This window comes from Aristolochia californica, unplaced genomic scaffold (assembly GCF_029961685.1).
Source record: "Aristolochia californica isolate CCGP_79_NKW_82.1479 unplaced genomic scaffold, dmAriCali1.0.hap1 SCAF_4, whole genome shotgun sequence".
In the NCBI taxonomy this organism is placed as follows: Eukaryota; Viridiplantae; Streptophyta; class Magnoliopsida; order Piperales; family Aristolochiaceae; genus Aristolochia; species Aristolochia californica.
The window spans coordinates 47,017,277-47,030,759 of record NW_027182103.1 but is presented as its reverse complement, the minus strand read 5'-3'; the positions used below and the strand labels follow the sequence as shown (position 1 = coordinate 47,030,759).

The following is a 13,483-nucleotide window of genomic DNA, read 5'->3' as shown; positions in this document are numbered from 1 at the left end:
GGGTAATTCAAGGATTTTCACCCTACCCCGAATCTAGCGTCGTCTTCACCCGTCAGCTTTATAAAGGCCCGGTAGACCTGACTTGGGGACGCGTGGTACAGAAGCAATCCAGCCGAGCCTCCCTTTAATATAGTTGGTTGTAACGCTCGATCCACATCGCTTCTTTTCGCTGCGGCGGTTTCACCACTTGCTTGAAGAGGTGACCGAATTCGATCGAGGAAGGAGGAGACGAATAGCTGATTCGTATGGCGTCGAGGACAGCGATTTGCAGAGGAATTCTTCGGCAGGGATCATCGATTGGTTGCCGATCCATGTCTTCGTGGTGGCGAAATGTCGAACCGGCACCCAAGGATCCTATTCTCGGCGTTACTGAGGCTTTTCTAGCTGATCCGAGTCCTGATAAAGTTAACGTTGGAGTTGTAAGTTTTGTAATTTCTGGATGAGCTGTTTATTGTGCTCTGTTTTTGTTTTTCTTACTGAAAGACGCTTTTTGAGCACTTAGGGAGCTTATCGCGATGACGACGGGAAGCCTGTTGTTCTTGAGTGCGTCAGAGAAGCAGAAAGGAGAATTGCCGGAAATTTGAACATGTATGTGTTTGTTTCCTGTCCATTCGTTTTAATGCCGATGAATTCTTCCACAGGATAATATACTCGTGTTCATGTTGTTTGCTTGTGTGCTGTTAACTGTTTGCTTGAATCTTGGTTATTTATCTCTTGATATTGGAAGTATCCTCGGGCTGTGACCTCTGAACAACTCCAATCCACTTGCGTTGTGGCTCTCAAAATTGCAACTTGGAATTTCGGGCTGTACCTCCAATTTCTTGATTCGGTTCTTGCATGTTGAAGTCCTCGGCATTCCGAAATCCCTTTTTTTTTTTAATGGCCTTCTGTAGACGTTCCTCAGTCATTTTAGTTAAGAGTTTTACTCCGAGTTTTAAAGGTCTCCTTACCGTGTTCCTTGACAAGGTTACTTGTTTGAGTGGTAAATCTATAATTATTTGACACTCAGACCAAATTTTCATATTTGTATTTTTTTCATAGTGTTTATCTTATCTAAAATGCACTAAAAGTTCTAATTTATAATTGTTTATCACCCTTTCTGCAAGACTCTTTAGAGTGAGAAGATATCCATGTCAAGAGGCTGGCCAATACTACCTAAAAGACTAGTCGTTTAAGTGCGGAAAACCAACCCAATCAAGAGAGATGGACCGGAACCACCTCTACTTTGAAGACTAGACCTCAAAACCAGATGCTAAAAATACTTGTAAAAACTTTGAATTTCAGCTAAAAGTGATTAAGGTTGAAGAACATAAGTTGATTCTATTATTTATGTACATGAATATTACCAAACCTCTCTCAACATCTTTCTGTCTAGTTAGACATGTCATCTGCATTTTGCCAGAAGTTTCTACTTGAGTCAGGGAGCTGCTATGAAAAAAACAGTAGTTAAAAAGAACATGATGTATGATGTAGTTGAAACGTTAAAGAATGATATTTGCATTATTGACATGCTTAAGCATTTTGTTTAATTTGTATCAGGGAATATCTTCCCATGGGTGGTAGTATAAGAATGGTTGAGGAAACGTTGAAGCTAGCATATGGAGAGAATTCTGACCTGATCAAGGAGAAACGCATTGCTTCTGTGCAAGCGCTTTCTGGTACTGGTGCATGCCGCCTTTTTGCAGATTTTCAGAAACGTTTTATTCCAGATTCTCAAATTTACATTCCAGTGCCTACATGGGCCAAGTGAGTTTTTATGGATATGCCTTTCCCAGATTATTTTTTTGTTTTGGCCTTCCAATTTCTCCATCGGGACTCACATTTTATCTTGCTCTTTTAATTTTTGTGGCAAATTCTGACATTTTATCTTGTGACCATGTAGCCATCATAATATATGGAGAGATGCCCATGTTCCTCAGAGGACTTTTCATTACTACCATCCAGAAACAAAGGGACTGGACTTTGCATCACTTATGGATGATGTCAAGGTATAAAAGGAACCAATTGATGAGGTGTTTATTTTGATGCTCAAACGTGCTAACTAATGATAATGTCAACTACTGTTTGGCAACTCTCTTATCTTTTCTGGCTAACAGAATGCTCCAAATGGTTCCTTCTTTTTGCTTCATGCTTGTGCCCATAACCCTACTGGAGTAGATCCTTCAGAGGAGCAATGGAGAGAGATATCTTACCAGTTTAAGGTTGATCCCTTCACGTAGCACTTTTTGCTTTTAAACTTGATTAATGAAAAATAAATAAAGAGAAACAGGAACTGATACTATTATGTAATGACATTTCAGGTAAAGAATCATTTTCCCTTCTTTGACATGGCATACCAAGGTTTTGCAAGTGGGGATCCTGAGAGAGATGCAAAGGCAATTCGAATTTTTCTTGAAGATGGACATCTAATTGGATGTGCCCAATCATATGCTAAAAATATGGGACTCTATGGGCAGCGAGTAGGTTGCCTCAGGTAATTGACATATTTACCATTCTTTCTAAAAAAATGTGACAAAAGATTCAGTTTTAAGTTGTTTTGGCTGATATATCTTTGTCCATTCAGTGTTGTCTGTGAAGATGAAAAACAGGCTGTGGCTGTGAAGAGTCAGTTGCAGCAGCTCGCAAGACCAATGTATAGCAATCCACCTGTTCACGGTGCACTTATTGTTTCTATCATTCTCAGCGATCCAGATTTGAAGAATATTTGGCTCAAGGAGGTTAAGGTAGCTCTCATTTGGTATTATCATTCTTTTTTTGCCTTGCATGAGTCTGGTTTTTAAAGCAGTCACTGGCACATTCTAATCCTTTTCGTCATTTACCTTGCGAACTTGTCTTACTGGAAGGGCATGGCTGATCGCATTATTGGCATGCGGACTGCACTACGGGAAAACCTGGAGAAGTTGGGTTCATCTCTGTCTTGGCAACACGTAACCAATCAGGTCTACATCTGTTATTTAATATGTTGGTGTTGTTTTAAGTATTCTTTATCAAGTTGCTGCAGATGCTATACCCAAAATTTAAGCCTTCAGCTATGAACCATACTTACCATACTTGAACAATTAAGACAACACAACTGACCCTCGTTATGGTTTTGTGCTTGACAGATTGGTATGTTCTGCTACAGTGGCTTGACCCCTGAACAAGTCGATCGTCTGACGAACGAGTTTCATATTTATATGACCCGAAATGGTCGTATCAGGTTGGATCGGTGAAATGCATTTGTAAATTTTCTTTGCTTTACGTGTTTTAGTTTATTAACAGAAACTGGTTTTCGCAGCATGGCTGGTGTCACCACGGGCAATGTTGGCTACCTGGCGAATGCCATCCACGAGGTCACAAAGTCGTCATGAACGATGTAATTTCTTGGGTATCTATAGAGGTGGTTTACAAATAACAACGAGGCCGTAATTGGGTTTCCAAAATTTTCTTCCAGAGAGGAATGAGGCGAAATCGACCAGCAATAAAACCATGACAGAACTGTCGAGGAGATTACTTTCAGAACAAGGGATCAACTGTAACTTTATTTTCACTCATAGTAGTAATAATATGAACATGACTAAGCTTCTCCTTTCCACCACTACCCAATGATCGATTGATCACTCAAACCTTGATTGATTAACATTTTATCATTCACTACCACATAGGCTCACCACCCTCTGGATGAGCTTGAACACTCTCTGATTCTTCAACATTTGATCGATCAATCAATGCTCTTCAATTGATTCCCTTGACCTAACATTCAAAGAGAGTGAGAGAGAGAACTCAAATGTGGTTTTCGACCTTTTTTCTTGAAATTCTTCTTCTTCGGCTTCTTTGCGACCAATTCACATAATCCATAGTCGTTCCATCCCGATGAAGTCCCTTTCAATTTATTAAGACAGTCATTCGCGGTGCATCCAACAGCTCTTTAAGTTTTTACCGCTTGGACGATGGACCAACCTGGTGATCCCTCAAACTGAAATACAAATATTGCCTTATTTTGCCCCAGTCTGGAGTGTTTCAAATTCCTCTCTTCGTCCACGTGCCAGACATCTTTTCTTCCGATCGAAAGGGAACACTCGCAATGGCCTTCAATGGCTCGAGCGACCCGGGTACGTTTCATTCCGTTTACTAACCTTTGTTCTGTGTTTTTCCTGCTTCAGTTGGTCCCTTGGCGGATCTTCTAGGGTTCTTTTATTCCATTCCTTTTTACTTTCCCAAGTTTTAAGTCCGGAGACACCTGCTATTTTGGCCTCGCAGTCTGATTCCTTTTTTTTTTTTTTTTTTCGTGTTTGTGCCGCAGGACTGTTAACTATTTCTGTTTCTTAATTCAAATTTTGGTGTTTTTTTCTATTATTGGCAAGCCTTTGTGTTTTTTCTCTCAGCATTTCCGGACAGAGCTGAAGTTGTCATTTCTTCCTTATTTATAAAATATGTTGAATTTGGGATTTAATTCTGCAATCGAGTACTTCTATACGGGCATTATTTCCTGAGTTTTGTAGTATAGGTAGCATTGCATTTTGTGGAAGTTATAAAGTTTCTTGTACAAAATTCCAACTACAAAGTTAGGAAAAAGTTTGAAAGAAACTTATACAATTCATGGAAGACAGCAGAGAGAACTCGAGGTTCAAAACTTCGTCAGTAGAAATCCGAAACTCTTAACTGATGATAATCGGTGATTTTCAGGGGTAAACTTCCTACAGTTGGTTTCATTCATTTATTATGAAACTCTGAACTGAGAAATGTTTCATATTCTTATGATGCGGAGGAAACAACTGGCTGCATTGTGGGCCGCAAAACAAGCCTGTGATATGTGCAAAACGAGCCTCTGATATGTGAAAGGTTGGAAAGATTTTGACCGCAAAAAATTGATGGTTCGGATGAGGCTTCCGCAGATGCTTTATTGAATGATTTCTGATTTTATGTTGGAGATAGTCTTGTTAGAGTTGGGAAACATGATACCCATTGTCGATGGATGGAGGACCACCCCCCAGAAAATTGGATGATTTCATAATTCTTCCTCGATTATACGGGACAGAATCTCCAATTGCTTTTACATGCACATTTTCCCTTTCAGCGCTTTATATCACTGCCTTGACTGTTGAGACAATTTTATGGCCTGACACTTGGTATTTGTGATTTCGTTGCTAATATTAGTGATAAGGCAATGTCCTCAAGTTTTACTTGATTGAGTTCCTTTTGAACTGGTTCTGGTGGTGACCTTACTTATTTAGTAGTTTGAAATTTTCTCTAAGTTGCCTATGATCGTGCTATTTTTCCCCCCTATTTTTGACAGTTTGAATCAGTCTTCATTTGAGCTTATTCAGAGTGGGTTGTCTTTCGATTTTTAATCAAGATTTAGAATTAGAGCTCTTGAGCTAATGACGCCGGACAGGATAGCGATTATCCTGCAGGCAGATTAACTTGCGAATCACGGGAGGAATAGGCGAAATCTGCCTGAAATCGTAGAGAAATTCTCTCAGATTCAAAATATCATTCAACTCCTTCCTCTAAAACCTAAACAGTCTTTTAACCGAACGCAACGCCCCCGACAAGCCCGGGCTGCAGCTCAAAATAAAGCAAACCCTAACCTGGGTTCAATACAATAGATCCGATTAAGGATCCGATTAAGGATCCGACTATGTACACCGGATTCGATTCAAGGATCCGAATATGTACCCGCATCACATATTTTCGCCTGCATCAGTCGCCGCGGGTTGGAAAGAACTCGCCCTCGAGGTCATATAGCGTTAGCGGACCCCAGAAAAGAAGGAAACAAAGGGGGAACAGGAAAAACATCAGAAGGCCGCAAATGACATGCGGGAATGACCAGCTACGCATGCTCAGGCGGCAGTCCAGGAGGAGGATCCTCCGCGACGTCGCCATGCTCGACGCAAACCCTGGACAGTGAAACCAGGGTAGTACGATCAGCCATCGGAGGAGGAGTGGGTCGTGCCTGATGTGGTGCCAACACAATCTTCTTCTCGTTGTTGTTAAAGGAAAAGGTATTCTTCCGCCCATCATGAAGAACACGGCGATCATACTGCCAAGGGCGGCCTAACAACACATGACACGCTTCCATAGAGGCAACATCACACCAAACAGTATCGAAATATTTCATGCCGATGGAAAAAGATACGAGACAACGCTGATCGACTGGTACCTCAATGCCTTTAGTCAGCCATGTCAACTTGTATGATTTGGGATGAAGATCCGTCTTCAACTACAATTTCTGGACAGCCTCTTCAGACACGATATTCTCACAACTGCCACCGTCAATGATCATCGTGCACACTTTATCGGCGACTGTGCAGGTCGTGTGGAAAATAGTGGTCCGCAACCAATCATCCCCTAAATCCACCTTGGGAGTCAACAGACGCGGACAAACAACCAGAGTCGCATGGCCATCACCATACAACACATCTCCATCGTCATCATCGTCATACACAGGCTCCCCAAACTCCGCATGTTCATCTACCACTTCTTCTTCAATCAGAAGATTTTTGCTCTTCTGACTCGCAGGGTTCCTACACTCAGTGGCCTTATGGCCTGTTCACCACATCGAAAACAACGAATACGTGAAGTAGAAGTACCTTGTGTAGGTGGTGGGGCAGAAACTGAGTTTGTAGGACGAGCTGGTGGGCTGCATTGATTGCTTCTGATCATGGGCCGCCGGTGCAGCTGTTGTTCCACAACCAAAGCACGCTGGAAGGCTTCAGAAACGGTCCACAACGAGTGAAGACAAAGGACATCTTGCAGGGGCTGTCGTAACCCCCCCAAATACCGTGCCACCAGCTGCTCTTCTGTCTTAGATAAGTCATTCCGGGCAAGCAACTGATAGAACTCCTCCGTGTAATCGTCCACTGATCTCGAGCCTTGCCGCAGCAAATGAAGTCGCTGAAACAAGGTTTGAGTGTAACCGAAAGGAAGGAATTGACCCTTCATCTTCTTCTTCATCTTCTCCCAATCAGTGAGTTTGGCCTTGCCCTGCCGGTCTCGTGATCGCCGCAATTGCTCCCACCACGCAGATGCTCTGCCCTTGAGTTTCATGGCAACCAATTTCACCTTGACGTTATCTGGGACTTCTTTATATTCAAAGATACGCTCTATCTCCTGCAACCAGTCAATGAATCCGTCGGCTTGTAACGTACCCGAAAACTCGGGTAGCGTCACACGGAAACCGAGGTCTACAGGTCGATCCCCACGGTGTTCCCCGAATCGAGCATGAGTGCGATCTGGGTTTTCGACTCTGGCATCGGAATCGTGATCTTCCATCTCACGAGAACCGGAATCCTGCGTCGTTAGACGCTGGGTTAACTCCGCGACTTGCCGCTGTAAATCTTCCAATATCACTGCCTGAGCATTACGGCTACGACCATGACCACCAGCCATGGAAGACAATATTTGTCCACTTTTTTTTTTTTTTTTAATAATAATAAAATAATAATATAACTTCCCCGGAATTAAAATACCTCGACGGCGAAGAAACTCCCGAAATCGGGATTTCGGAGCCCCTCTATTTTTGAAATCGAGGCCTCTCCGACGGTCCTCTCCGGCTGTCGTCTCCGGCAGCTCGTCGCCGCCTGCGACGCTGGCTCGTTCCGGCAACGAGGGTCTCCTGTCTCGGAACCCCCTTTCTCGGCACCACGAACCTCTGTTTCGGTGCTCGATTTTCCGGAATTACCGAACCTTTTCTGTCGTCGAGCTCCGTCGACGGCAGATCCGACTACGGCAACGGCGACGGCAACGTCGCACGGCAGTTCCGGCGGTGACGACGTCGATGCCGACCCCTTTCCCTGCCGAATCCCTCTTTTCCGGCAAAGCCAGAGCCTCTGCTCTGTTTCTGTAACTTGCTCGGTCGAGTCCCGAGCTCTGCTCGGTCGAATCCCGAGTGTTTCCGGCAGCAACGTTGAGCGGTAGCTCAACGGCGACGGCAGCAGTGTTGAGCGGTAGCTCAACGGCGACGGCGATGGCGACGGCGTCGTCTTCGTCGACCCTTCTGCTCGCTGCAGCGTCTGGCTAGATCAGCTTCGTCCCGAGCCTGAAGCTCTGATACCAACTGACGCCGGACAGGATAGCGATTATCCTGCAGGCAGATCAACTTGCGAATCACGGGAGGAATAGGCGAAATCTGCCTGAAATCATAGAGAAATTCTCTCAGATTCAAAATATCATTCAACTCCTTCCTCTAAAACCTAAACAGTCTTTTAACCGAACGCAACGCCCCCGACAAGCCTGGGCTGCAGCTCAAAATAAAGCAAACCCTAACCCGGGTTCAATACAATAGATCCGATTAAGGATCCGACTATGTACACCGGATCCGATTCAAGGATCCGAATATGTACCCGCATCACATATTTTCGCCTGCATCAGCTAACCAAGTTTCTCAGTCTGCACCACTTTAGTATGTATCCAACTTCTAGTCGTAGCTTCCGTTGTGCAATCCTTAAAGAGTTTTTCAGATATTAAACTGTGGGTGGCATCACATCACACTTTGACTTCATTCGTGCATCCTAGATTTCCACTAATACTTGCTGTAAGCTTCAGAGGTATTTACTGAGCAGCATCTTCTTTTGGCTGAACATATCTGGACGCAAGCTAAAGGAGATGTTTCATTAATTACGCACCGAGATGGGACCATTTCTTATAAGCTTAGAACCACTTGGTGAAAATTTGATGGCTGAGTTTAACTTATTTTTCTGTACTCTGTTGGCTCTAGCTTCAGGAATGAATTAAGAGATCATCTCAATTGCTTTTATGAATTTGGAATGTGGACTCCATTGTAATGTTACTTGTATGGTGCTTCTGCTTGCTTGTTCGGTGCTAATAACTTAAATACTTGTGCTACTCAGAGTGCATTGAGATGAAGCAAGGGAGAGCTAAGAAAATAATGAAAAGTGAACTGACATGCTAGCTTATGTTGCCATAGTTTAAATAACCACACATATAACTTCCAAACAACCGATGTGTTGTTTCCTTTATTATTTTCTCAAATATGTTCTTCTTTTGTTCTTATTTGTTTCAGTGAACCAGTATGCTGACACTTAAATTTCTATTATGAAAAGATTGGCTTCTTGATGTTTTGAAAGTTTAATTTCCTTTCAACTGATTCTGATGAGTGCTTCTGCATGAACAGTGAAATATTCAGTGTTTGTATTAATAATTGAACAAAATATCAATTTTGAATTCAACCACCCCAATTGAACACCTTCACTAATTATAGATGTTGTTAGGTGGTGAACTTGAGTACAAGTTTGAGCAGCCAAAGATGAAGCTTTACCCTGATACTTATTCTTCAATGCTCTTCCAATCTTTTATTGTATGCTGGTGCTTAATCTAACTTGTTCTCCTCCTCTTAGTGGTGACCCATTTTCTGGAATGTGATCAACAATGAACTTTTTTTGTTCATTTCTGCACATTTAGGAGAACTTGCATTGTGATTTTTTCCAATTTTATTGTAGTGCTAGTAGAAAGGCTGTAAGGGCTAACCTAGCCTTCAATATATTGATCCATGCAGTTAATGTCAACAAAGAGAATGGGGTTTCAGCAGGAAGTGGCCAAGAAGTCAAATCAACCCTGAGTTCACAGGAAGATTTAGGAGATATTGGTATAAGACTTGTTCAAGAACCTGTTTATGACTCTTTTTTGTTCTTTAGGTAAACTAGTTGGGCGTCGACCTTGGTCCTGTCAGATAGGTAGCAAAGCATCTTGCCATGAACTAAATGTTCTCACCATTTTGTTCAACAGTATTTTTACCTTCCTTATGGTTAGATATGCTTGCTGTCTAATTTTTTATTCAATGTTTGATAGACTTTATTAATTGATCTTTGTTATATCTCCATATACCACTATGCATGTCTTTTTTGCCATACCAACAACCTGTGAGTTTCATTCCACACCCTCTGGATCATCAACTCCATGGTCACTACCATACTGCTTTGATTGTCCTGGTCTTCTTTTCCTTGTTAACTACCTTAGGAGATTTTTACAAAGCCTATCTGATACATTGTTCCAGAAAGAAAAGCTCGAGTAAATGCTGCATGGGAGGAAATGAATAGTGGTTTTTCTTTAAAAACGCCTAAATTTTCTTCAAATAAGTCTTCGTCAACAGGAAATAAAGCATCAGAGAAATCCACTCCTGTTAGTATGCCTTTTCTATCTCTTCTTGCTTTTTGAGTATTCATTTTCAAAAAAAAAAAAAAAAAAAATGTAGTTGAGAATTTTTGTTATTTAATTGCCTCGGTTAACACTTTTCTTTTGCTTGGGGGTTTTGTCTTTTCTAACAGAGTTGGATGGTTAATCTTGGCTTGGCACCTAAAAACCCATCTATTGTGCAAAATTTGCCACAGAAAAGGCCAAATTCTCAGCAAAATGGGCCTGATGAAGAGGTGAAGAGGCTTGCTGCTGCAGCTTTATCTGCAGTCAAAGATGCTGCTTCCCTTGCAGCTGGTAAAGGAAAAGTCGAGGTAGGCAACAACCTTTTATTTGTCTTTATTAATTGTGGCAAATATGAATGTGGCTCTTGCCAGCTCACTGCTGCATCAAATTTCAACAATTGGATAAATAGCTGAAAGGTTCTATGGTGGATCTTCTCAATTTTGCAAATTATGAAAATTTCCCCTTAAAACAATTTTATCTATGCCAGTGGCCTTATATCATTATTAATTCTTTTTAATTTTGATAGATTACAGAGGTTCGTGACTTTGCTGGTGAAGATATTGAAGTAAAGAAGTTTGTTGATGCAGACTCAAAGGAAGCTGCTGAAAAGGCAAAAGCTCCAACCAGTCTGCCTACTGGCCTTGATGCAATTCTTGAGCAGATTAAGAAAAAGCAAAAGCTTAGTGTTCTTGACAAGACCAAGAAGGATTGGGGTGAATTCAAAGACGAAAATAAAGGTCTAGAGGAGGAGCTAGATGTCTATAAAAAGAGTTCCAATCAGTATTTAGATAAGGTCTCTTTCTTACAGAGAACTGATCTTCGAGAATTTGAGCGAGAGAGAGATGCCCGTTTGGCTCTACAGGCACAGAGAGGGAGACCAGACATGCATGAAGAACCATAACCCTGGGTATTTTGGCTGGAACGTATAGTTTGGAGATGGCCGTTCATTCCAGAAGTGTCAAAACCTGTACTCTTTCAGCAGTTGAAGAAAGATCATCTTGATTTCTGAAGATATCTTGATCATCTTATCAAGGACATTTTGATTTCTGAAGATACAGACGTCTGTATCTCTAAAGCCATGAGAAGGTTTTAATAAAATGGATGACGGGATGCTGTATACGAAATCCGTTGGGAATTTGAATTCTTCCATAACTGCTCCAAATAAAACAGGTTGCAGATGAAGATCAGGATCTTCCTCAGCAGGTAACAGTTTAATATTTTTTTAACAGAAGCGGGTGCTACATCCACCAGATCGCACAATAGAAGAACAGAAGAACAGAAGAACAGAAGAACAGGCTTAGGATGCATTGCCATTAATAATGAAGATGCAGTTTCATCAACTTCTCCGGGACTGCTTCCGCGAATTTATTCTAACAATTACACGTTGCTTTCGTATCTAATTCATAGATAACGAACACTTTCTTCAGAGGCGAGTTCTCACAGGCTTCACGCCCTTAGCCGTCACTCCTAAAGCCTCAGATAGTTCCAGGAGCGCCCCCTTTCGAATGTCCGCATAAATCTCGCCGTCCCACTTCTTCTTGGCAAGCTCCTCCGCCAGGCGAATTGCAGCCGCAAGAGTCGCCTCGGCACTGTCGTGCGCCGCGTCGATAATCCCCATTTTAACAGCTTCTGCGGCCATTATCTTCGCCGATCTCAGCACTACATCCCGGCGAGCCGCCCGGTTCGCGATTTTGGCTCTCATCATCGCCATGAACGAGTCCGGGTAGGGAAGCCCGATGTCGAGCTCGCTCATGTAGAGAACCCCTCTGTCATTTCTCATAAACACGTAGTCGTGGCACAGGGCAAACATGAACCCGGCTGCAGCGGCATGACCAGTCACGGCTGCGATCGTGGGCATCGGGAGGGAGAGGAATTCGGCCATGATCTCCCGCTCGAAGGAGGAAACCATGTGGTGGAGGCGATCAGGGAAGGCCGCGCCACCTTCTTGAGCCCACTTGAGGTCGAAGCCATTGGAGTAGAATTTGCCCTCGGCGGTGGTGACGAGGACAGAACCGAGGGTAGAATCGGCTCGAATTCGCTGGAGATGGGATCGGATGGAAGTTATGAGACTAGGGCTTAAACGATGCTCGTTGTCGCTGGTGAGAGTGAGAACGAAAACCTGGCCGCGTTTCTCTAGCGTGCACATTTCGACGCCGGTGAAAGTGAGAACGATCTGCGTGTGTTACCCTTGCCCTCGGCTTAAATGACTCCTGCCCTGTTCCCCCCCATATGGACTTGCCAACGAGGGAAAGTGAAAGTGAATGAAATATGTAATTCACTTTCACTTGTTTCGATGTAAAATAAGTGAAACTGGAATTTGGGAGTTCATTTATTTTCACTTGTTCATTTGACGTTGTTTGCATTCTTGACTTTCTCGTGAATAATAATTAAGATATTGTAAAAGTTAGAAATTATCACAAAAATGTAATTCATTTTACTTTCACTTTCACTTTCTATTTTACTTTAAAATTACAATAACCCTTATTTGTCCGTCGAGTTCCCGATCGGTAAGGCCAGATGTCCGGGCAAAGTCGAGATCGAAGCCGTTGGAGAAGAATTTGCCCTCCGCAGCGGTAACCAGAACAGGGTCCAGGGTAGAGGCAGCGCTGATGAAGTCGATAAGGGAAGGACCGAGGCGGTGGTGCTCATCGTTGTCGATGAGAGAGAGGAGGATTACCATGCAATTTTCCCGCCGCTCTGCCTTTTGGATATTTCGTGAGAGCCCAATCTCTGCGGAAGGAGCTGCGACACGTATGGATGAGGTGAAGGGCCTCAGCCTCTCGATACTTGATACCGGATACCAGCCACCAATTAGCATCACTATCCGGACAGAAACAAAAACGATCGACCGAGCCAAATCGAAAGATTCAGGTGGAATCTTCTTGGCCTCAGCGCTTCCGTGCTTGCGACGTTTTATCCGTCAGTTTGGTGGCCAAGCAAACTGGCATCTCATCTCATCTCAGGTATTTTTACTATTTAATTTAATATTAAATTTATTTATTCTTTCTCATTTTTCCATATTCAAGTTTATTTGATATTTTTATTTTATTTATTATTATAAATCCAATTCATCATCAATTGGTGGCGTTATTATTGTCATAATTATCTAATTGATTTGTCATTAGCCTAATAAAGCGTCCGCTTCCGCGTCCACGAGGAGGTTCCATTGGATGGCAGCGACGCCACCGAGTACCAACCGGAACTTGGAATCGGGTCATTTGCCAGCTTTTCCCCCTTTTGAAACACAAAAACGCCCGTTTTCGCCGTCGTTGGTGGATCTGAATCGACGATGTTGAAAATTTGAAAAGCTTGGGTCTCCCTTTATTGATTGATGGCTGGGATCCGA

General features: G+C 42.8%; 3 protein-coding genes across 4 annotated transcripts; 2 read left to right on the top strand and 1 right to left on the bottom strand.

Moving 5' to 3' along the window:
- Positions 1–104: 104 nt before the first annotated feature.
- LOC137961962 (aspartate aminotransferase, mitochondrial) lies at positions 105–3,578 on the top strand. Its single transcript, XM_068808624.1, has 10 exons — positions 105–419; positions 503–588; positions 1,540–1,746; positions 1,883–1,988; positions 2,097–2,201; positions 2,301–2,473; positions 2,564–2,723; positions 2,844–2,939; positions 3,105–3,199; positions 3,278–3,578. The coding sequence occupies exons 1-10, from the start codon at positions 246–248 to the stop codon at positions 3,348–3,350; spliced, it is 1,275 nt and encodes a 424-aa protein (XP_068664725.1). The 5' UTR covers positions 105–245; the 3' UTR covers positions 3,351–3,578.
- Positions 3,579–3,719: 141 nt separating this feature from the next.
- LOC137961963 (uncharacterized) lies at positions 3,720–11,324 on the top strand. Of its 2 annotated transcripts, XM_068808625.1 has the most exons (6): positions 3,720–3,942; positions 4,029–4,091; positions 9,497–9,586; positions 9,995–10,119; positions 10,266–10,445; positions 10,664–11,324. In XM_068808625.1, the coding sequence occupies exons 1-6, from the start codon at positions 3,930–3,932 to the stop codon at positions 11,036–11,038; spliced, it is 846 nt and encodes a 281-aa protein (XP_068664726.1). In that variant the 5' UTR covers positions 3,720–3,929; the 3' UTR covers positions 11,039–11,324. The 2 variants fall into 2 exon arrangements, with proteins under 2 accessions (XP_068664726.1, XP_068664727.1); XM_068808626.1 differs by lacking the exon at positions 9,497–9,586 and having other exon boundaries at positions 3,720–4,091.
- Positions 11,316–12,366, bottom strand: LOC137961964 (enoyl-CoA delta isomerase 3-like). The gene has a single exon (XM_068808627.1). It carries the CDS (start codon positions 12,281–12,283, stop codon positions 11,561–11,563), a length of 723 nt encoding a protein of 240 aa, XP_068664728.1. The 5' UTR covers positions 12,284–12,366; the 3' UTR covers positions 11,316–11,560.
- Between the last annotated feature and the right edge of the window lie 1,117 nt (positions 12,367–13,483).